At 42.1% G+C, this 24563-nt stretch overlaps 1 protein-coding gene across 1 annotated transcript in view; it reads right to left on the reverse strand.

The window, feature by feature from the left end:
• The window catches only part of LOC107109142 (cytochrome P450 2J5-like), a 36613-nt gene that overhangs the window by 1246 nt on the left and 10804 nt on the right, over positions 1 to 24563 (reverse strand). Inside the window, exons 3-9 of the mRNA XM_015409716.1 lie at positions 21243 to 21392; positions 16631 to 16791; positions 12948 to 13124; positions 9005 to 9146; positions 7714 to 7787; positions 7048 to 7129; positions 6280 to 6441 (exon numbers count right to left, since the gene is read on the reverse strand). Of these exons, the coding sequence (XP_015265202.1) occupies positions 6280 to 6441; positions 7048 to 7129; positions 7714 to 7787; positions 9005 to 9146; positions 12948 to 13124; positions 16631 to 16791; positions 21243 to 21392 (948 nt within the window). The remainder of the gene's footprint in view (positions 1 to 6279; positions 6442 to 7047; positions 7130 to 7713; positions 7788 to 9004; positions 9147 to 12947; positions 13125 to 16630; positions 16792 to 21242; positions 21393 to 24563) is intronic.

Raw genomic sequence — 24563 nt, forward strand, 5'->3', positions numbered from 1 at the left:
GACCGGTATACCTACCTTTCGTAGCTGTCACTCTGCAAAGGGGGATAGTGACAATATCAAATAAACTCCATACACCACTAGGCTGTGTACATATAATTCAAAACCCCATCTGCAAGTCATGTGACTTGTGTTTTCATAGAATGTTTGGTCTGGAAGTTGATTGTGGGGACCATTACTGGGCATCAATGCAAGCCTTTTTGGGGTTTCAGAGGGGATCCGTGTTGGTTTGCAGTAGAATAACTAGATTGGAGTCTAGTACCACCTTAGAGACCAACAAGATTTTCGGGGTGAATACTTTTGAGAGTCAAATCTCCTTGTATCAGATCAGACAAAGGCTGCTTTGACTCTTAAAAATTTATACCCCCCAAATCTTGCTGGTCTCTAAGGTGCGACTAGGCTCAAATCCAGTCTTTTGGAGGGAAGCAACACAGCTTCCTCCTCTACAACAGCTTATTATGACTGTTTTTTCTGGGGCCTGCTTACCTGAGGGACCGACTTTTCCCATATGTTCCCCAGAGAGCACTGAGGTCAGGGTCTCAAAATCATTTGGCCCTCCCTGGACCGAAAGACGCCAGACTGGCCTCTACCAGGGCCAGGGCCTTTTCAGTAGTGGCTCCATACTGGTGGAATGAGCTCCCAGAAGACATTAGGGCCCTGTGGGACCTTTTACAGTTCCGCAGGGCCTGCAAAACGGAGCTCTTCCACCAGGCCTTCGACTAGGAGCCGCTACCAACAACTGAATTGTAGTAAGGCACTTCATGCCATCACTAACAACCTGCGATCAATGTTCCCTCTAAGCTGTAGAGTCCTGTGAGCAAAAATTCTACTTTGTGAGCTACTGGCAGTAAAGTTGTGAGCAGGTGATTTGGCTACTGCATAAATTAGTGTGTTCTGGAGCCCTCCTTCCTGAGCCAAGACAAAAATCTGTGAGCCGGAGGCTAAAAAACTGTGAGCTAGCTCACACTAACTCAGCTTAGAGGGAACACTGCCTGCGATACACTGGATACTGACTCTGGCCTTACTCCCTTGGTACCATCTTATGGGATCACTAGGTAATGTTATACTGCCACCAGCACTTTAACTGCTTGTTTGTCAGTTTTATGATATTGTCAGCTATGCTGCCATGAAGGTTGGGGAGTTTGGTCTGTATCTGGTTAATTGCTATTGCTTTCCTTTCAGGTTAATTGCTACTGCATTCCTTTCTGTGCTTTCTCTGCTGTGCACCGAAACGCTTATCTATACAGATGTGCAGGAGGGTGTTGTGGTGTCTGGGTTTTACCTAGGTGTCGTGGGAGAGTGTTCGTTCTCAGCTTCAGCTACCTAACGGTCTCTAAGCATTATCCCACATGCGGGAGGGTGCCTAATTGGCCAGTGTTATGGGGTATGTGTGTGCATACGAATACCCTATATCCTATTATGCCCATGGGGCCACCGCCATTCTTAACAGTGCCTATGTTACTGCATCTATAGCTCTGCAACAAAAGTATAACTATTCCTGAATGCGTGTACTTCGTCGTTGGCTGTGGGTTCTGACAGATATTTATTGTTTGTGTTTTAATGTATATTATCCTTTTAATGTAAGCCGCCATAAGCCTTCCTGGCAGGAATGGGTGGGATATAAATCCAATTAAACAAATAAATAAATAATATTTTCCATGAATTTACCAAGTATGGGTTGGGCTTGGCTAAAGTTTTTGTTCTTGTTCCCAAAAAAGGTCTCGTATGAGGATTGGAAAAGTATAATTGTTTTCAATTTGTAGCCAGGAATGTTTTGGGTTGTCTGTTAAGAACTTAGTTGTTGAGGCAAGAGTGGAGGCTTCTAAATATAATTTAAGGTTAGGGCAATCGAGTCTGCCTCTCCCTCTGGGTCTATAAAGTATGCGGGGAGGGCGGGGTATAAATGAAATAAAATAAAAATAAATAAATAAATAAAAATTATGTTGAAACCTTGGGGGTTTTTTGTCTGCCCAAATGAATTTATTAATTCCAGATTGCCATTTGTTGATCTCAGTTTGTGTGACTGGGACAGGTAGGGCCCTAAATAAAAACAAACATTTTGGAAGAATAAATGATTTAATTAACTGGATTCTATCAGGTAAAGAAAAAAACACATTGTATGCCAGTTTTTAAGCTGAATCTGAATCTTTCTGAACAGAAAGTCAAAATTGTTTGTGAATAATGTAGAAAAGTCAAAGGGGATTTATATACCCCTAAATGGCACCAGTTTTTAATAATCCAATTATTCTGTTGGTCTCTAAGGCGCTCCTAGACTCAAATCTAGTGTTTTGGAGGGAAACAGCACAGCTTCCTGCTCTGCAACAGCTTAGTACAGAGAAGGGAAGCATGGTCTACTCTCAGATGTTTGGAGTCTGCATCTGTAATCCCATTTACTTTGTTTACCCCCCTAAACCTGACACATTTGTGGTAATATGCTGCTTGAAAAGGGGGGGGGACAATATGGAAGCTGTCACTGGCTGTGTAAAGCAGTTTCAGTCTGCTGCGATGCCGTTGTACTCTGTTCCCCTTTCCCTCCCATTCTGGCTTGGAATAAAGGCTAGCTGTCTGCATCAGTCCTCACCAGGGGTCCTTTCCTGCAGGAGCACACAGGAGCGGAGCTCCGGCAGTAAAGAGCCCAGGGGGCGGGCACATGCAACAAGCCTCACCCCTTGCTCCCACCAGCCCTCAGTCAGAGCAAGAAGCAGCCAGGTAAGTTGCAGAGCTCCCCCCCGGCCCCCTGGTCCAAAACAGTCCAGTGGCACCTTTAAGACCAAGTTTTATTCAGGTACAAGCTCTCCCTCCTCTGCAAGGACAGATCTGCATGTCCCCCCCCCCAATAGCTAGCAATCCAAAACAGTCCAGTGGAGCCTGAGCGGTGGGCATTGCCTTCTGACACACTTCCGGTGATGTCAGGGGGTGTGGCAGATGCAAATAAGTAATGCTAATGAGTTATGCTAATGAGCTCCTGCACCTCTTTTTCTACTAGATGACCCCTGGTCCTCACCATGGCAATCGCAGGGGCACAGGAGAGAGAGGGGGGGCAGCAAAAAAAAAAAGATTGTAGAAAAATGTTCCCCGGCTGCTTTTAAACACAGACGACTGGGGGGGGGGGATTCAGCCCCAGTTGTCTGCTTTTTGCTCACAGTGTTTCAAGGGCAGGGAGGAGCAACTGGAACTGCTTTAAACGAGATCCTGATAATGCAGTGGGACACCGTAGTGACCTCAGAATGGCCCCTACAGGGCAATAAAATAATGCAGACAGCCAATGCTTAATCAATGCAATAGGAAGGTGACAGCGGCATGCAGTGTAGACAGGAATTTGTGAGACAATGTGAAATTGAAGGCACAGCAGTGGAAAAGACCAATGCAGATTGGACCACCATTTTACATTCTAAGCATCCTTGGCCAGGCTCAGCACCTCTGTTTAAAAGAGTTCCTGTAAGTGGCCAGCGAAAACCTCTGCCTGAGACTGCAGAATGGCTGGGAAATGGGGTGGACAGTCCTAGGCCACTTTGTTCTGACTACATTGCTTTGGAATGTAAACACTGATAAATTTTGTGCCCTATGTTAACTCTGTCTGGACCACAAGAGTTGTTGATATACACTTGTTAGAATTGTTATCTCTGTAAAATTTGGCTAGGGAAAATACTTATAGATAAAATGAATTATATTGATAGACTGCAACAGACCCCAGAGGCTTTATTTTTAGCTACACCAGAATTTTTGGAGAATAAAGCTATACAGGTTTCCTTGAAAGACTTTCTGAACATAGTCCAAGATACACTTGCTCTGGCTGTGAAAAAAAGCAGTGGAAGAAGCCTTCCAACCAATGCTCCCTCTAAGCTGTGGTGTCTCGTGAGCAAAATTTCTGCTTTATAAGCTACTGGCATTAAAGTTGTGAGCAAGTGATTTGGCTGGTGCATAAATTAGTTTGCTCTGGAGCCGTCCTTCCTGAGCGAAGACAAAAATGTGTGAGCCGGAGGCTAAAAACTGTGAGCTAGCTCCCACTAATTTAGCTTAGAGGGAACACTGCTTCCAACCAGTACAGACAGAGATCCAGTTACTGACGCAGCAGATTAAAACCAAGAGAGAAACAGCCCAGGCAGCGTTAAAAGAGAAGGGGAAAAGGTCTGACTGTTTTGAAAATGCAGAGGAATTTTACAAACAAGATGACTGGATTTACAAGCAAGAACTTAAGTCTATAAAGAGAAACACAACCTTCACAAAAATGCACCAGGGACTCTACAAAACAATCGTGCTGGAGGAAACTCCCCAAATGGTGACTTTTTTACCATCTCAGAGAGAACAAAAAAAATCAATCCATGGAACCACAAGCTACTACTAACTGGGAACATAGATGGCAGTTTCCAGAATAACCTTTTTACACTTACAAAGAAAAAAGATACAGAATCAAGACTTTGAAACTTAAGAGGAGAAATCAGAAAATTAAGAAAACGCTGATACATTAAAAAATTGGGAAGACTATGATGAAATTCCCTCTATTTTTGGTCTACATCATTTATACATTGAGGGAATCCTAGGCCCCGGTCACACGAGAGGTTTTGGCCCGGGAGAGGGATGGATCGAGGGCGGAGCAAACAGGTGCGAGCACACCGCAACATTTGGGAATCGGCGTGCACCCGTCCCCAATCTGGCCCTTCAGGCCGAAAATGCGCATGGAAAAATAACCACCCCCAGAGGAGGACTTACTGGATAAGCCACAGCAAGTGCAGCTGTCAGATCGCCGGCACGCTCGTCTTCTGGAGCAACCCAGGCTCTTGGCCGAACTACACTTGCTCAAACATGCGCAGTTCAGCAGACTCTCTCCCCCTTCCGTAGCTTCCCCCTGGCATCTGATCGTGCTGGGGAGGAACTGCGCGGCAGCTCAGGGGATCTATGTGATCCCGCCGCCACGTGTTTCTTTTGGTGTGGCTTTAAAAAGCTACACTTTGCCCTTTCTTTTTCCCCACGTGTGGCAGGGGCCCTAGATACTTTTGATGGAGTAGGATCCAATTATATCTGTAATCAGAATCACACATAAAATAATCCAAAAACTGAGTAGCTTGTTTAGGGTTAGGAAAGTTTATATTCGAAGATAATAAGAAAATTGGCATTTATGTATTTGCAAAATTTATATAATTAATATATGGTGGGAAAATGAGATAGATTTAAATTGGTGTATGAGGTAATGTATTAGAGAAAAGTTTAATATGAACCAATGTATCCCAAATTTTATGTTTGTTTGTTTTCGGGGGGGGGATGTTAAAAAAAATGGCTAACGGCAACACTCCCTGGCTGCTGTGTCTGATCGATCAAGGACGGGATAAACGCACTTTCAAGAGTGCTAAAAGGGGTGAGTCTGATCAGGATTATCTGTTACAAAACAACCTGGATCAATTAGAGGTGGGGCAACAGCAGATTGAACTGCATGTCTGACCACAGCCGTATGCTCTCAAAAGAATTCAGTTCCCTATTTCTTCCAAAGCTGTGACATTTGCAGTGCTATACTGCTAAATGGGAGGAGTCATTGCTCCATGGAAAAGGACATGCTCTACATGCAGAAAGACCCACATTCTATTGCTGCTTCCATTACTTAAGGGTCTCAGGTAACAGGGTTGGGCTTCTGCCTTAGATCCTGCACCACCTTGCAGAGCATCCAGCAGTCAGAGTGGGCTCGAGGTCCAATGTCCCCATGTTCTTGCTCAGTATAAGAGCTCTACAAGGTAAAGGTAAAGGTTCCCTTGCTCGAAAGCCAGTCGAGTCCGACTCTAGGGTTGCGGTGCTCATCTCCATTTCAAAGCTGAAGAGCCAGCGCTGTCCGAAGACATTTCCATGCTCATGTGGCCGGCATGACTAAACACCGAGGCACACGGAACGCTGTTCCCTTCCCACCGAAGTGGTACCTATTTATCTACTTGCAATTTCTTGCTTTTGAACTGCTAGGTTGGCAGGAGCTGGAACTAGAGACGGGAGCTCACTCCGTCATGTGGCAACTCGGGTCTTGAACTGCTGAACTACCGACCTGCCACAGCCTGCAGTTCAGCGTCTTAACCACTTGAGCCACCACAGCTCTATAATGTTATGCAAAAAAGAGAGAGAGAGGAAATAAGCCTTGTAATGTCCAAACTAAATTTAATAGGGTTTACCTTTCAATCGTTTTCTATCCAAAATTATAGTAAGATTTGTCATAAGGTTTTGGTAATGCAGTGATTCCTAAGAAACATTCTGTACAAGAAGAAAAGATTCCTCTATAAACAGCTATCAACCACACTTTGCATTTACCTGCACCAAACGGAAGAAATGCTTCTCTTTCCACAAAACTTCCATCCTTGTCCAAAAAATGATTTGGGTTGAATTCCTCCGGTGTCTCCCATTGTTTAGGATCAAGAAGAACAGAATTTAGATCTGGAACAATAATGGCCTCCTGGAAGAATGAAAGTGTTGCTTCAGGGTTCATACAGACAAAGATATTGATCTTTTCCAGTCATTGTCCCAATACTAGTATCTGCTGTTTCCTAGGGTTGCCAATCAGTGCCTGACACCTGGCAGGAGACCCGGGGGGGGGGGATATTGTTGGCACCATCACAGTGATGACATGGTGTCCTTTTTTGGGTTGAACCTGGAACTGGTCATGCCACTCTAGGCTTCAGTGGAAACTCTATGGTTTTACCATAGGAATTCTCATGAGTCCTTGAGTGGTGCGACGTCACTTCTGGGCTCACCCCAGAAATGATATTACACTGTTGATGCTACAGCGGTTTCTTCCTTATATTTAACCTTGTTGGCCTACTGAGTGGCAGTTCGGGTTGGGGGCTGCCAATGGGAGGTTTCCTGTTGTAGGGAGTGTCATGGCATCCCTATTTTCCCCACACCCTCTCAAAGGTCTAGAATGGCCCCAGCCATTTCTAACTTTCATTTCTAGCAACAACAGAGTGATACTTAATGTAATTTTTTTTTTTGTAATTTGGAGGCCCCCGTTAGAGCCTCAGGTCTAGGCCAAATGACCTTTCTTGAACCCTCAGACTGGCCATGGCTGTTTCCCATATATACATGCTTCAGTCTCCTGAAACTCAGGAATCATATCTTCATTCAGTAATGGCTGGATTTCTAGGCATGAACTCATCAGCTCACTCTGTTAAAAAGATGTTTGCAAAACGAAAACACAATGTACCCTGCCTTTGGCTCAGTCGGGAAACCAGAATTTTTCAGTGGGAGAAGAGCTTTGTAAAGTGCCATCACTGCTTTACTGTTACAGCATTTATACTAGAAAAAGGTTTTTAAGAAATATATGCTAAATGTATGAGCCCTCTGAGTACTGACAGTCATCCTATCATTGGATAAATTTTTGAATACTATCAAGAGGCACTGACAGTAATAGATCAGCACAGATGGGGCCAGATAAATTGGGGGCTGACACAATTCTAATAATTTAATATTTCTGGGAAATACGTCAGGTTTGTAGCCGTCAAAAACTATTACACAGGAAGCTCTTATACATGAGACTTTAAGCTGCTTTGAAACTCTTTAAGGTAAAGAAAACTGGGGTTTAAAAACTCCCCTCCTCCTCCTCCTCCTCCTCCTCCTCCTCCTCCTCCATCTTCTCTTCCCCTCCTCCTCCTCCTCCTCCCCCTCCTCATGATGTACATCTTACAAAGTGCTGCCTTTTTAGATATCACTCTTAGAATCCAGAAGTGCAACCATAAGAATATCCTGTACCTTTGGATTCCGATCTTGGTAGTGGAATAATTGAGAAGAACCTAAAACATCCTCAATCTCCTTGTGGACTTTCTCTGAGAAAAACAATTTTTAAAATCTTTATTATGGACACTGCATTTTTCTGTACCTCCTTCATGAACCAGTGAGACTATTCGATGTCACATATTCAAAAAATTGGAATGTACATGGAGCTGTAGGCTCGGGTCATGAAGCTATGAAAAGCAACAACATCAAAAAAGGAATTGGAGTCCTTTCACCCAAATTGGTCCCCATGATCACTTGCTGTGTGGCAAGAGGGGGCAAACTGCGTTATTGCACCTGGGAGGGTGAAATCATCTGCAGAAACCAGGGAAAGCAGCAAAACAAACGAAGTGCAGATGCGGAAATACTTGACATGGCAGAATCAGTCAGAGAGTGACTGGCCTGAGATCACCCAGTGAAATCTAAGATCATCCGATGAATGAGGATTTCAATTTGGGTCTAGTTCCAGGATCTAGTTCAGCACTCTGAATATTATGCAGACTAGCTTTCTCTGGTCCTGGTCACACGGAGGGTTTTGGCCCGGGAGAGGGACGGATCGGGGGCGCAGCAAACGGGTGCAATCTCACCACAACATCTGGGAAGCGGCGCACACCCATCGCCAATCCGTCCCTACCCCCGAAAACCCACAGGAAAAAAAGAACCACCGACAGAGGTGGTCTTACCTGAATGGCAAGCGCGGCCGTGGGGTCGCCGGCGCGTCCTTCTACTGGCGCATCCCTGGCTCCTGGCCGAACTGCGCATGCGCACACATGCGCAGCCGGCTGCCTCGGTCTCCGACTGTGACTTCCTCCCTGGCATCTGATCGTGCTGGGGAGCATCGGTGCCGCGGTTCAGGGGATCCATGTGTTCCCGCCGCGGCGTGTCTATTTTGGTGCGGCTTCCAAAAGCTGCACTTTGGCCATGCATTTTCTTCCCCGTGTGGCAGGGGCCTCCGATGGGTATTCAATGTCTTTAATGTAGTTCTGATTCATTCAAGTCTTTTTAAAACTGCAATAATAATTTAATTCATTTTATCCATTTTCCAATGAAATTTACTAAGAATTCTTGGGATTTTTTCCTAGTGCCATCTGGTTCTAACAGAGCTTTCCTTTGCAGGTTATCTGCTGCTGTATTCATTGGAACTTACTCCCTGTTAAGGATTAATAGGATCGTGCTGTTAATTAGCTACTCAGTATGAGCACTTCAAAGAATGACAACCTGGGGGTATAAGGTTGGCCTTTCTTTAAGTCAATATAGAAGTCCTTCTTACCTTGGATGTCTGGGTGATTTGCCATGAAGAGCAATGCCCATCGTAATGTCAAGGATGTTGTTTCTGTTCCTGCGATGAAGAGGTCAAAAATACACTGTGTCAGATTGTCTTCATTGTAAGTAGACTTGGGGTCATTCTTGCTCTGTTGTTGATGGTAAAGAAAGTGAGATAGCATTTTCAATAACTTCTAAGCATTTTGACTCTGAAGCCATGGTTATAAATCTCTACGACATGTACTGAGGAAGCGTCAGATCAGTTGCAACCACACCCAAAGCCCTATACTACTAGAAACCTACAAATGCCATGAATTAGATCCATAGGTCCAAGCAAATTTTGTCATCCAAGGTAAACCACCACAACAAAAAGCAAAGATATTAATAAGAATCAAATATATTTTTCAGAAGAAAAAATATATGACTGAGGCCCCGGTTACACGGGCCGGATAACGTGAGGAGGGAGGTCTGGCTATTTGCGGCACATTAATTTAATGGACCAGAATGCAATCCCACACGTCGGTGGCATGCCATGGTTCCTTCCCTCCGCGTCTGCATGTCAACGAGGAGCCAGAGGGAAAAGCGGAGCGCCGGCGTGCTCACACAGAGGGAGTCCAGTTGCTAGGACCTTCGACCAGGTATTTTTTTATTGTGCATTTTCGGCGATACGCCACGGGTTGGCCACGGGTGCGCTCCACTTGCCAGATGTTGCAGTGTGATCATGCCTGGAAACTCTGCCATTCAATCATGGCTCTCCCGTAGCAAATTTGGCATGTGAACGGGGCCTGAATTAAATATCCATTGATTGATGAACAAAATATTCACAACCTATGGAACTGTCCATTTATTAATCATGTGAGACCCAATGTGTCTTTCTCAGTAATCCCTTTAAGAAAAATCCATACATACAGAATTTTAAAAGTCAATGTGTATTTGAATTGTCAGTGACCCATGCCCAGCCAGCCAGCTAGCCAGCCATTTTTTACTAGGGTTGCCAAGTCCATTTTCACCAGGAGTGGGGGGCTCCTGGCCGGCGTCTGGAGTGTGCATGCGAACCACATGCACATCACCCAGAAAAGTGACGTGACGACACCAGGCATGCTGGGGGTGGGGCCACGGCCATCCGAGGGAAAACCATAGAGTTTTCCCTCAGATGGCTGTGGCCCCGCCCCCAGCATGGCCCACGTGGTCGCGTCACTTCCAGGTGACATGCACATCGGGGTGGAGTTCCCCCCGGGGCCCGATCCCCCGGCGGCCGGGACCGGGTCTCTGGGGCAGGAGTTTTCCTGCCCCCCGGGGGGACTTGGGAAGCCTATTCTTTACATAAAAAACAACAACAACCCACCCCCCTCGTCTTCGATGTGAATATAAAGAAAAAACATATAACTAAATGAAGAGAAGCCACTATTCTGTAAATTTTAACACACTTTGTTATACTTTTTATATTGTAAATATCTATCATAAGTAACATTATTGTATAAAATACATTTCATGAGTAAATATATATAGGTCTGTGGTCATACCATAGAGAATGGTACTAACAGAATATCCATCGATCTAATTTATTACAGCAAGAGCCAGTAAAACAGCACAATTCTGATAGAAGAAGGATTAAAACAATAATAGCATAGGAATAGTATAAAAACATTAACAAGAGAAAATTAATAAAATTAATAAAAATAAAATAATGTTAATAAGAGAATCATACATTTTTTCCAACTAAAAACAGTTTACATTTCCTAATAGCTAAGCAACAAAATTTTGCCACAGCATAAGTCACTGAGCTCTGAACGTCTCCTAAGAGGAATTTATGAAGGACCTGGCCTAAAGTCAAGATAAGACTGCAGAGGGCTAAATCCAGACAGAACGGGTAGTATAAGATGGTCTCGTTCCTCCTGATAGAATCTACAGAACAGGAGGACATGAGTAATTGATTCCACCATATTAGCCATGCATGGGCATATACGTTCATGCATTGGAACTCGAGTGAATTTACCTTGCAGTACAGCAGAAGGGAGTGCCTCAAAATGGGCTCTGGAAAAGACCCATGTATAGGGCTCATAGGTAATGTTAAATAAATAAGGGTCAGCAGTAAAATTAGGCCAAGATTTTATATTTCTGAAGTTGTTGGGTAGCGAAGCTTCTTCATTTTGTAACTCAGCATCACAAAGTCTCTGCGCGACAGCTGTTCTTGCCTTGTATAGGCTTCCATAGAAGAGATATTCTGGGAATAGGCCAATCTGATTAAATTTATTAAGAATTTGTGTGGACCAGGCAGGGTAGGGGTCTAATAGAATACAAGATTTTGTTTTAAATATTATGAACACAGTCCTGTTGTTGTGAGAAAAAAATAAAATAGTGGGTTCAGAAAATTTAAAACGCATTTATACAGTTAATTTTATAAAGAAATCATAGTGTTCTCTCTCTCCTCTATTTCTGTAACCTTCCAAACAGCTAGCAGTACATGACTCCCAACATGATTTTTGCTAGGCCTTTGTCTCAAGAGATATCTTTCCAGCAAACAGTGCCTGACTGTCTGACCTGAGTCAAGGGAACAAAGAACATCCTGAAATTGTAACATTCTTGTCTTTGTCATTTAGAGATTCGAATGCTATCTTGCATTGTTTTGCAAAGGAGCATCAGGGTGCCCCATTGCCTCTGGAATGTGTGAACATTTGCTAGGCCATGATGGCCCACAATTAACAGGGCAATTAGATTAATTGCTGCAGTTTATAATTTCTATGGCTCTATCGAAATGTATGGAACCAATATGGTATAAAAGCAGGCCAGAAGCTTCATTTCAGCACTGACTCTCGGAGATCCAGAGAAGGCATTGCCTTTCGTGATCTCTCTGGGCCAGTCCAGAAGCTTCTGCTGCATGGGGAAATCTTTTTCTATATATATATATATAAAACCACTGACTGTCTTTCTTTTTTTGAAGTAAGTATTTTGTTTTGTATTTCTTGCATGTCTTTAGCTAATAAACTACTTATTGTTTAAATAACCTTGTGTTGCATTCCAGCTAACTTTCTTTTAACATTCTACCCACTTTGGTAAGGGGCACTCACCAGACCATTATGAATCTAGAAGTGCAGGTAACACTATATAGGGTTAGTTTAGACAAGTGCTACAGGTGTATTTTTATGACACCTGGCTATGTTCCTGCGTTCTTCTAGTGGTGTTATCACTTTAAGTAGTCTTAACGAAGCTGTGAAGAAAAAAATAGACTAAAAAGCCTTCATTTCCCCAAGCTCTTAGCCAGCACATGTAACTTCATCCACTGTCATCCGTTAAACACAGAAAAAAACTTCAGTGACATAAGAAAATACAATGCATGTGAAAAATATATGACTCCAAGGAATGTAAAAGATACAGAGAGAACAAGCTCCTCTGGAATAGGAAGCTGTTTTGAATATCTTTTTCAACTTAGTCTCTCTGTAGATGTTCATCACCAGTCCCTTCACAGAGCACTACAGGAATGACAATAACAAGGATCAACGCAATCTCTCTCTAATGTCTTCCTGCCACTGTCAAATCCCCCATACTGCTTTCTCTTTGTGGATCACTTTCTTCCCCTGGGTCAAACCCCGGTAAGATGGTGTTTGACCCAGGGGAAGGAAGTGATCCAGAAAGAGAAAGAGGTACAGGGGATTCGATGGTGGTTGCGGGGGTCATGCTGGAGTCTACTCAGCAGGGATTTAAAGTCCAAATACCTGCTGAATGCCACCGCAGCATGACTGTGTGATACAAATGTGATACAATCACACCTGTGTGATACAAACGGGTTACGATTTCTGAGCTGGAGAGGAGACCTCCATTCAGTTTTCTGAGCCTGAAGCTCATACAGTGAAAGAGGTATACAGGTTTCAAATAATACAGTTTGAATTTACTATTGTCATTATCTTTTTTTATTGAGTGAATCTGACTTCACGTAGAAGGCGAATACTTACTTTCTCTATCTGAAATAGGTAGAAATCAATGAAATCTTGTGGCTCATGGGCAGCGTGATGCTCCTTATGCTTTTCTATCTCCTTCCTCGCAAACGAAAGCACAGCCTCCGCACTTGAAAGGGCCTTCTTGTGAGGCCCTGGGAGGTGATCCATGATCCATGGGAAAATTTCATAGAGCTACAAGGAAGATGAAAGCAAAATCCTATCAGTTCTATAAGATGGCTCAGTCTACAAAATAACTGCTGGGGTTCTCAAGTCAGCATAATGGGTTGGATTTTACCATGGGTGGCAAAACTTCCTTAACATAAGAGCCATATAGAATAAATGTCAGATGTTTGAGAGCCACAAGAAATGAACAAATATTACACACACACGTTTATTGAAAAATATGCAAATTTACTTTTTATTAACATTAAGTGAGGCTGCCAAACACAAAAGCAAAAGGGGTAAAACAGTTATTGATAATGATATTTATTTGCCCAATGATATATGTGTATGCTAATGATATTTATTAGTCTAAGAGAGAGAGAAAGAGAGAAAGAGAAACAAAGAAAGCAAATTGATGGGGGAGGGGGGAGGGAAGGAGAGATGAAGGGAGAGAGGAAGAAAAGAGAAAGGTGGAAAGAAAGTGAGAAAGAGAAAAACATAGAAAGCAAATAGATGGGGAGGAAGGGGGAGGAAGGAAGGAAGGAAGGAAGAGAGAAAGAAAGAGAGGGAGGGAGAAAGCAAGAGAAAGAGAAAGAAAGAAAGCAAATAGATGGGGAGGGAGGGGAGAGGAAGGAAGAAAGAGAAAGGTGAAAAGAATGAAAGAGGTGGAAAGAAAGAGACAGAAACATAAACAAAGAAAGCAAACAGATGGGGAAAGGAGGTGGAAGAAGGAAGAGAGAGAGAAAGAGAGAAAGGAAGGAAGGGAGAAACAGAGAGAAAGGAAGGTGTAAAGAAAGAAAGAGGGGAAGGAAAGCAAATGGATGGAGGAGGGAGGAAGGAAGGGGGAAAGAGAGAAAGAGGTGGAAAGAAAGCAAATAAATGGGGAGGGAGGAAGGGAGGAAAGGAGAGGTAAAAAGAAAGAAACTTTAACTTTAAATGTGTTCTCCAACACACACACCCCAACGTCCCCACACCAGCCGGCTTGCCTTGGAGAAGGGATTTAAAGAGACAAATGCCTTCTCCAAGCTGGCCAGCGGGGGGGGGGGGACCTTTGAGGACCCATTTAAAGTTGCTTTCTTTCTCTGCTCCCCCCTATCTCAAGCCTACTCAGGGAAGGGGAAACCGCCCAGGGAAGGAAAGACTGATCAGGGAGGCATGCCTCGCTTTCGCTTCCACAGCCGCCCTGCCGGGAGCCACACAATATGTGTGAAAGAGCCGCATGTGGCTCCCGAGCTGCAAATAAAAAGGAGGAGAGAATACTGTAAGCTGCTTTGGTCCCCTCTGTGGAGAAAGACTGCCATTTCCCTAGGTCGAGGCTTTCAGGGAGGGGGGTGGAGCAGGGCTGGTGCCAAGCTTTTTGCACACTAGGCGAGGCTACTTTCTGCTCCATCCCCCCCCCCCGTGCGCCCACCAATTTTCAAACATAAATGCAGTCTATTAAATGTACAGAATGTATAACGGGTAGAGCCAGCGTGGTATAGTGCTTAAGAGCAGTGGCCTGGTATCTATCTCCTCAAGCCATATCCTGTATGTCTCCCACATGCTCCCCAATGTGCTGGAAAGGTTGTGGCTTAACAGACTCTTTTGCACACTGTTGGTGGCCATGCACAAAAATAAAAACTTTCTAGCTAGAGATACTAGAGTACATTAAAAAGATTTTAGACACAGAGTTACCATTGAACCCCAAAAATGTATTGCTAGAGGTCTGGCCTAAACCCATCAATCAACATCACTATAGGAGCACATTGGAAACAATGCTGTACGCAGCAAGGGTTTCCATAGCCTCTACTTGGAAGGAAGAAGACATTCCCACTATCCAGACGTGGTACCGTAAGCTGTGGGACCAATATGTGATGGAAAGTAATGGACAAATGTAATCAGACCCTTCAAAAAAAAAATCCAAAACCCAACGTTCAGTGCAAAGTGGTTCCCAATCTTGAGTTTTCTGTCAGATGAAGAATATACGGGTGATTTCGCACTAGAGCTGCCTTGCGGCGCAGCCGCCGTTTGCCCCGACACAAACATGTCAATTTCACACCCGAAGCTGCGGGGCTGCATTTTGACTTGCAGCTTCGCCCAATTCCCTCCGAAGTTCCGTGATTCTGGTTTTTGAGGATCACGAAACTGCGGAGGAAATCGGGCGAAGCCGTGGGTCAAATGCAGCCCTGCAGCCTCGGGTGTGAAATTGACAAATAGTGTCGGGGCAAATGGCGGCTGCGCCGTGAGGCAGCTCTAGTGCGAAATCGCCTTATACCTACCTCTTGGACAGGTTTTCTGAAATGGATATCTGGCCACTGTGTGACACAGAGTGTTGGACTGGATGGGCCTTTGGCCTGATCCAACATTGGCATCTCTTATGTTCTTATGATATGAATATTATAACATATGATCTTTGATAGACATCACACGAATACTTTGGGTATAATTGGTTTACCTGTCAGGAAGAACTGAAATCTTCAGAAATTGGGTTACTCAGCTCCTAATTAGCAAGAAAATATCTCTAATCTGTTGTTATGCCTTTGGAATCACTCAATGTTTACTTGTACTCTTTTTGATCCACTTTATTATACATGACAATGTTGTAAGTTACGTTTAACGTTCATTACATTATTCGTTGATACTCCTCAATCATCTATTAACTTTTTATACAAGGTTTGTTCAATTGCACAAAAAAGCAAATGTAAATTTTTCAGTCTTTAAGAGCAGTGGCCTCTAGTCTGGAGAAATGGGTTTGATCCCCCCCGAAAATCTTGTTGGTCTCTCTGATGGCGCTAGACTCAAACTGAACTGTTCTACTCCTGACCAAAAGGGGGGCAGAAGGGGGAAAGAAAAGAGTGTGAGAGAGGTAGGGGGAGAGGGGAGGAAGCAAAACTGTGAGGAATGGAATAACCATCCTGCAAGTTTCTTGCGGGTCCCTACTTGTTCTTCTGTATTGGGGTGAATCTTTGAACCAGGCTCCAGGGAGTTAACAATGAAATCACTTTGTAATCTAGAAGATATTCATTTGTTTGGCTAGAAATGATAAGGGGGCTGAATTTTGTAGGGACAGAGGTATCTTTTATTGGTTTGTAATAATCTGTTGTACATATGTTTTCCTCTGCTGTTCACATATTGTGCCTTTTCAGTTCATTTCAGATATACTACTGAGTCCATGTTTCTCACTGGTTCAGCATGGCCCATATGAGTAAAATAAGACATAGATTTAATCAAGATATATTATCTAGTCAATCTGGGAAATCTATATATCAAAAGAATGATCAGCCAGTGGAGGTACGGTGTAAAAATGTTGTTAAATCCAACCCCATGAACAAAAGGCATCTATACTGATGTCTATTTTTCCATTGTTCATTATCAAATAGAAAGTCTTCTTATTCTGACAGAACCCATTCAAACCATAAAATTTGAGTCAGCCATTGAATATGGGAAATTTTTCTGTGTCCCTAGTCCTCTTAAAGGGTTCATCATAAAGACAGAAGGAAAGGAAATCTAGGAGACACCTGTTTGACCTAATAGGAAAGCAAAAGAAAATGACTTACAGCATGACCGAAGCTACCTGCAAATGCAGTCATATAGCCAATGGCTTCCATCAACTTGATGAATTCTATATCTTCAACAGAAAACCGGTGTCCAAAAGCCACAGCACAGATGATATTGCAGACGGAATTAGTGATGGGCATTGTAGGGTCAAATGGCTGCCCTGCAAATAAGGTTGGTTGCAAAATATTTTTCCTCTTCTGTTAATGCTAAGAGTGGATTTTATAGTGGAGTTAGGTAAGAGAAAGTGAGAACTTAGCAATCTTAAGAGTGGTTTATCTTTTTGAAAAACATTCAAAAATATATCGAGGTATTTTCCAAAACACACAACATAGACAAATATCCCCTCACACCCAACCACAGCAGTTTTTAATAAAGGTCATTCTGAGATGTCATCTAGGATTGTTCCTTAAGACCTTATGGTTGCCAGGTCCCCTCATTGAACCGGCAACTGCACTATATAAGACTGAAAATTGATTATAAAGACATAATTATATTGAAAGAGATAACTGTTTCGATTTTATGTAAGACAAAAGAATACATCTTCCTAACTGAAAAACTAAAAGAGAAAAGGATCTCATTTCAATGGGATAAATTAGAGGATGTGCTCTTTACTTTTGAACAGCAAAGATTTAGACTGAATTATGTCCAATAGGCAAGAGAATTTCTAGAAAGATTTAAAAGGGTGTTGGATGAGATGCAACCAGCGATTCAACAAGAAGTGGCTACACAAGATCCTCAACAGGACATGGAAAAGGAGGACACTGAAGTGGATGATTATGGATTACAAATGCTTAACACTGAATATAAATGGAGCAAATGCTCCTCAAAAGAAAAAAAAAAGAAAATATCATCATTTGAAAAAGTTAAAAGAAGACATTGGTTTGCCGTGAGATACTCACAAATGCCGGCCGGATTTTACTGGCATGATCAAATGGACACATCTGGCCAGCATCCGGCACCCGTTGGCAATCCGTAGCAGTCAGCCAAAGAAGTGGAGTAAAAAACAACCATGGAAAGTCTACTATCAAACAAGGTTGCGACGGGCCGAGGATGGAGTTGCTGGTGTGATCTCAGAAAGACATAGGTCCTTTTCAAGAATAGATATGATCTGGGTTTCAAGAGATGGGGTCACCAGGTTCTCTAAAGCAGAGAGTTTACCAAAGAGTTTTTCAGACAATAATCCTGTAAAGTTGGTTATTAAAAAAAAAAAAAACCTAGTACTTTTAGATGGAAACTAAATGAAGCATAGTTATAAAAAGAAGCAATTGCTGAGGATGGTAAGAAAAAACTAAAATAATTTTTTGAAATCAACTTAAACAAAGAAACTGATTTGAGAGTGGTTTGGGATAAAAACAAAGCATTGATTAGAGGTCATTTGATACAACATAATTCAGAGCTTAAGAAAAAAGACAAGAGAAATTACAAAATATTGTAGACAAGATTAAAAGAAAATAAGACAAATTAATTTTTCTGGGGGATATAAATATATCTCATCAAATAAAAAAAAATGCAGCAACAGTAATCTGTTAACAATAAGAGATGTGGAAATAAAACTGAATTATGTAAAACAAACAAAAAAGAATTTGTAAATAAACCTGGAAGGTGGCTGGCTATAAATTGAGAAAAGAAAGAGAAAAGAAAACAATATTAAAAAATACAAGAGGGAGCTAAAGTATTAGTCGACAATGTGGCTATCCAAAAAGCATTTTATAAGTATTATTCTACTTTATATAAAGGCCAAGATGTGTCAGAGATGAAAATTGTTTTTATGGTGTATGGCTTATAAGCTTTTAAACCTAATAAACTGAATGAATGAAAAACTGAATGAATGATGAAACAAAATTTACCTAAAATTACAGAAGAACAAAAGTGAATTATGAATGGATCTATAATGATAAGAGAAGTTGTAGAAGCTATAAAAAATTAAACAATGAAAAGTTCATGGACCAGATGGATTACTGGGTTTGTATTACAAGTACTTTGAGGATGAAATCTTACAGCATTTGTAAATTATGAATGGATATATAATGATAAGAGAAGTTGTAGAAGCTATAAAAAATTAAACAATGAACAGTTCATGGACCAGATGGATTACTGGGTTTGTATTACAAGTACTTTGAGGATGAAATCTTACAGCATTTGTAAAATATGATTTCTATTTTACACAGAGGAAAGATTCCACTGACCTGGAAAGATGCTAATATAACATTAATACCTAAAGAGGGTCAAGACCTGATGTTGACTAGAAATTATAGTCGAATATCTTTATTAAATAATGACTATAAGTTGTTTACAGTGATTCTAGCTCAAATATTTTAAATAATTCTACAAGAATTTCTTCATGAAGATCATTGTGGATTTTTGCCCCAAAGAGAGTTTAAAGACAATGTTATAGTTGTTTTTAAATATTTTGGAGTATTTTGAAACACTCAGTGAAAAGCAAGCCACACTGATTTTTATAGAGGCAGAGAAAGCATTTGATAATTTGAACTGGATCTTTCTGTTTAAGATTTTAGAAGGTATGAGTTTTGGAGAGAACTTTATTCAAAGGGTGAAATTGATTTATACTTCACAGACAACACAAATAATTGTAAATGGAGACTTATCTAAACCATGCATGATTCAAAAAGGAACAAAACAAGTTTGCCCTTTGTCCTCCCTCTTGTTCATCTTGGTTCTTGAAATATTGAATAGAGATGTAAGACATGTGAAGAGGATTGGGGGTGTAAATATCAAAGAAGAAAATTACAAACTGAGCCTTTGCAGATGATATTGTGTTAGTTTTGTAAGACATTTTAAAGAGAACTGAAGTATTAATGGCTAAATTGAAAGAATTTGATGCATTAGCAGGATTTAAAATTAATAAACACAAAACAAAGATGTTAACGAAAATATGAAGATACAAGATCAAATAGAACTGATGAGTAAAACTGGTTTTAAGGTGGAAAAGAAGGTAAAATATCTGGGTATTATGTTGACAAATATGAATTATATGTTATTTCAAAACAATTATGTCAAGATATGGAATGAAATTTAAAAATCATCATATTAGATGTGCCATCCTGAGAATATGGAATAAATAATGCCTTAGGTTATGTCCGAAAACACCTTTGTGGCTATCTTCCCAAGAAGCTTTTTATAGTTGAGAAATAATAACTAAGCATAATTGGTTAACATATCATGATATATTAGTCTTTTCTCAAGGGAAATGTAAAATTAAATTAAGAGAAGATTTGATAATAGAAGGATAAATGTCAATGGGTTTTTATGCACAATTATTAGAAAGGTTTAAAAAAGATAAGAGAACTTGTGATTTTGAACAATCCAAAACTGAATTTGAAACACAATCTTGTACAAATGATGAGCATGTTATTGCTAAAATGTATAAACTAATGTATAAACTAAACTACTATTGAAATTCAAGACTGAGGAAGAACGAATGAAAGAATGTATGATAAAATTGTTGAAAAATGTTGGACATAATATACAAATGGAACAATGGGAATACATGTGGAAGAAAGATCTTAAATTTACGTCAAGTTCTAGTCTTAAAGAGAATTGTTATAAAATAATGTACTGATGGTATATGTCACCAGAGAAATTATTTAAAATGTGTAAAAGTATCTCAAATAGATGTTAGACATGTGAACAACATGAAGGGACATTTTATCAATTATGGTGGACTTACAATAAGGCTAAATAATTCTGGATACAAATACATTAATTAATTCAGAAGATTTAAAAGATTAATTTACAAATGAAATCAGAGAAATTTATTCTTGGTCTAATGGACAGACAAAATGGAAAAAGTCATAGAATTTGGATTTGTTGATTAAGGGAAAAGAAAAAATGTAAGCAATAGGGAAAAGAGAATTAATATTTGGTTGCAATAACAGAGTAAGAGTCAAATCTGCAATTTCATGTAGAGAAAATCGGAAGTCTTTATATTTCTTTATCTCTGTATGTTTTTCCTTCCTCCCTCCCTCCCTTTCATCTCTATCTCTATAACTTTGGGTTTTTTTACTTCTCTGTTATAAAATTCTCAATAAAATCCTTTTAAAAAAAGAAAATTTAGAAAGCTATCCTGCTGCAGCCATAATTCTCCTGTCTGTTTTGGTATAGATGAGCGCTTGTTCTTTTTTGCTATTCTCTCTCTACTGACTTTATGATTAAATATAAATGAAAGGAGAAAGAGTTATTTGGATGCCATGTAAGTAACCTTGATGGTGTTTCTAACTCCCAATATGGGGAAATTTATCTAGGGTTGTGATTGTTGTTATTGAATAGCTAGCTGATGTGGGAGTGGGATAATGGGCAATCACATCTGTTGGTCACTGGCACCTCAAACACTAGTAAGGGGACCTTGGGAAAAATGGGGCTGGTGTGCTGGCGTTGGTAAAAAGGTGAAGGTAAAGGTTTCCCTTGTTCAAAAGCTAGCCGAAACTGACTCTAGGGGGTGGGTGCTCATCTCCGTTTCCAAGCTGAAGAGTCAGCACTGTCCGAAGACTTCTCTGTGGTCATGTGGCTGGCATGACTAAATGCCAAGCCTCAGAGAACGTGTTGGTAGACTACAGCAAGCATTGGTCAGCCCAGTTTCCTGACATCACATACCCTTCACACGAGCAAAAGTCTCGACAAGCTGATGGGCCTCCTCTTCTATTTGGTGCTCCAGGCCTTTCTTCCCCAGTCCCAGCTTCCGCATGGTGGCTAGCCCGAACTTCCTTTGTTGCTTCCATGTGTGACCATTTGACAATATAATACCTAAAGCCATGAAGAATCAATGTGAAATTAGTCCTCAAAGAAATTACATTAAAAAAAAATATTTAGGTTGCCAGACTAGAAAACAACAAACTTTCTTAATTGAAAAAGCTTTCTTTTTCTAACAATTTTATTAGAAATATATATATATATCACATCTTACAACAGATTCAGGTGGGTAGCCGTGTTGGACTGACGCAGCGGAACAAAGTTTGAGTCCAGTGGCACCTTTAAGACCAACAAAGTTTAATTCAAGGGATAACCATTCATGTGCAAGCACACTTCTTCATATATCAGAAGTATGTTTGCACACAAAAGCTTATACCCTGAATTAAACTTTGCTGGTCTTAAAGGTGCCACTGGACTCAAACTTTGTTCTCCGTATTACAACATTAACTTCTTCGGTTTGCAACAATACTATAGCAAGAACCCCAAAAGTTGAAATAACATATTCTGTACCAACAAGATAAAACGTTCCTAGCCCTTTTGTGTACAAATCACAATGACAAAGGCTAGATACTTGCTTTAGAAATAAAAGAAACTTGACAATTCAGAGATCATGACAATGGGCAGTTATAATGTTACTGTGCATTATTTATTCATTTGTATTTATTAAAATATTCCAGCCCCATCTTTCCTATGGCTCAAGACATCTTACCAATTCAAATTTAAAAGCATACAGACTAGAATGAAACCATGTATACCAATCCCACAGATTCCTGCAGCCTATGCCCTACCAAATAGAATCGCCTTGAATTGCCTCCTTAAAACCTCTATAGACTGCACCCTCCTTACTTCTTTATGGAGCCTGTTATATAAGCTATGGTGGAAAATGCACATGCTAACCTTGAGCAAGGTAATGAACAAGGCGCAGGGCTATTTTTGGGCAGGAACGCACAGGAACGGAGTTTCGCCTGGCTCCTGATCTGGCCATGCCCAGCAGGAACTCATTAGCATAACAGGCCACACCCAACAGCAGAAACTCTTTAGGACTGGCCTAACATGCAAAGAAGTTCCTGCTACAAAAAAAGCCCAGGGTTTTGACAACAAAGTAAACAGAATAAGAAGCAAAAGGTGGGTGTGGCTGGATGACCACACTTCTGGCAACATGGGGGCATGGCCTAATATGCTAATGAGATGTGCTGTCAGGGGTGTGGCCTAATAGGCTAATGAGTTTTCTGCTGTTGGCTGTGGCCTGTTGTGCTAATGAGACCTGCTGAGCTTTTTCTACCAAAAAAGCCCGGAACAAGGGTCATTTCCTGCAGGAGTGCACAGGAGCGGAGCTCCAGCAGTAAGGAGCCCAGGGGGTGGGCACATGCAACAAGCCCCACCCCCTGCTCCCAGCAGCTCTCACCCAGAGCAAGAAGCAGGCAGATAAGTTGCAGAGCCCCCCCCCCCGGTCCAAAACTGTCCAGTGGCACCTTTAAGACCAAGTTTTATTCAGGCACAAGCTCTCTCTCCTCTGCGAGGACAGATCTGCACGCCCCCCCCCAATAGTTAGCAATCCAAAACAGTCCAGTGGAGCCTGAGCTGTGGGAGTTGCCTTCTGACACACTTCCGGTGATGTCAGGGGGTGTGGCATATGCAAATAAGTTATGCTAATGAGTTGTGCTAATGAGCTCCTGCACCTCTTTTTCTTTGAAATTACCCCTGGTAATGACTAGCAAGTGGCAGCCTTAGGACTGCACTTTACACACAGGTATGCAAAGTAAGAAGTGGTGTTTTCAGTATGTGGGTCATAGGCCTTAAATGGCTTTAAAGGTCATAAATGAAACCTTTAATTGAACTTAGAAACTAACAGCAAAGGTAGCTGCTTTAAAACGGGGGTGGGGGGGCCACTGGACTCAAATTTCTTCCTGTTGCTTCAGATCAGCAAGGCTACCTAACAATACTCATGATGCTGCATTCTGAACCAGCCGCACTCACTGGGTTTTCTTCAGCGGCAGTCCAACATAACTCACATTATTATTTATTACTTCGATTTCTGTCCCGCCCGCCTTGCACGTGGGTTACAAAGTCGCATAAAGATTGTGGCCACAATAACAATAAGTAGAAGTGTAACAATAAAATCAATATTAAAATCAACTGTGCAGCGAACGAGAGCGCGCTTGCCTTGGTAACAGAGCTCAGATGGAAGTGTTTCAGAGTGGCGCACTGGACAATTCACTAGGGCCTCAGCCACACGGGCAGAAAAATGCGGGGGGGGGGAGGCGTGGCTGTTTGCCCCAGAGCAAACTAACATGTGACTGCGCGATCAGGCTTCAGGTTGAGGTCCCATCAAGCTCCCGCGGTTAGGGGGGAGGTGCAGATCACACACGCGGCAAAGAAGTGGAGCGGCGCGGCATACGGGGTTGTGTTTTGTTTTTAAAACTTAAATGTGCGCATGCTCCGTTGGGTGCTTGTGCGCATCCATGGAGACTTGGGGAAAAACATGTTTTTGCGAGGGGACATGGGCGGGCGCTGGAACTACCACTGGAAACGCGATCAGACGCCCGCCCTTGCCCCACGGTTTCTGGAAACTAGTACCTCTGAGGTACGAGTCTTTTATCCCGCATCTTCGGCGGGAAGCCTCGGGTGCGCCATGGGAGCTCTACGCTTCCCAGATGTGGCGGTGAGATTGCGCCCGGAAAATCCACCTATCTTCTGTCTCTCTAGCGTGCCTAATGCTCCGTGTGACCGGGGCCTAGATTAAGAAAATCAGCACTGTCAGCAAGGGAAGCCAAGATGGATTTGGCCATCCAAAGCCTCAAGCGAAAGCCCGGCAGAACAGCTCCATTTTACAGGCCCCGCGGAATTGTAACAGATCCCACAGAGCCCTGATCTCAAGTGGAAAAAAGATAAAAGATGTTGATCGCTGACCCGTAGGGCTCTGCGAGACACATAAGGGGAGAGGTGGTCCCAAAGATATATGGGGTCCTGGCCGCTTAGGGCTTTGAAGGTTAGCCCCAAAACCTTGAACCGGACCCGGTACTCTATTGGCAGCCAGTGCAGTTGGCACAGCACGGGTTGAATGCGCACCCACACAGACGTCTCTGTCAACACCCATGCCGCTGTGTTCTGCACTAGCTGCAGTTTCTGGGTCAAGTACAAGGGTAGCCCCATGTAGACTGAGTTACTATAATCCCATCTGGTAGTGACCATTGCCAGGGGTAGAGCAGGTAGAGAAAGAGGTAC

This window comes from Gekko japonicus, unplaced genomic scaffold (assembly GCF_001447785.1).
Source record: "Gekko japonicus isolate JY-2015 unplaced genomic scaffold, Gekko_japonicus_V1.1 scaffold3536, whole genome shotgun sequence".
NCBI classification, from domain to species: domain Eukaryota; kingdom Metazoa; phylum Chordata; class Lepidosauria; order Squamata; family Gekkonidae; genus Gekko; species Gekko japonicus.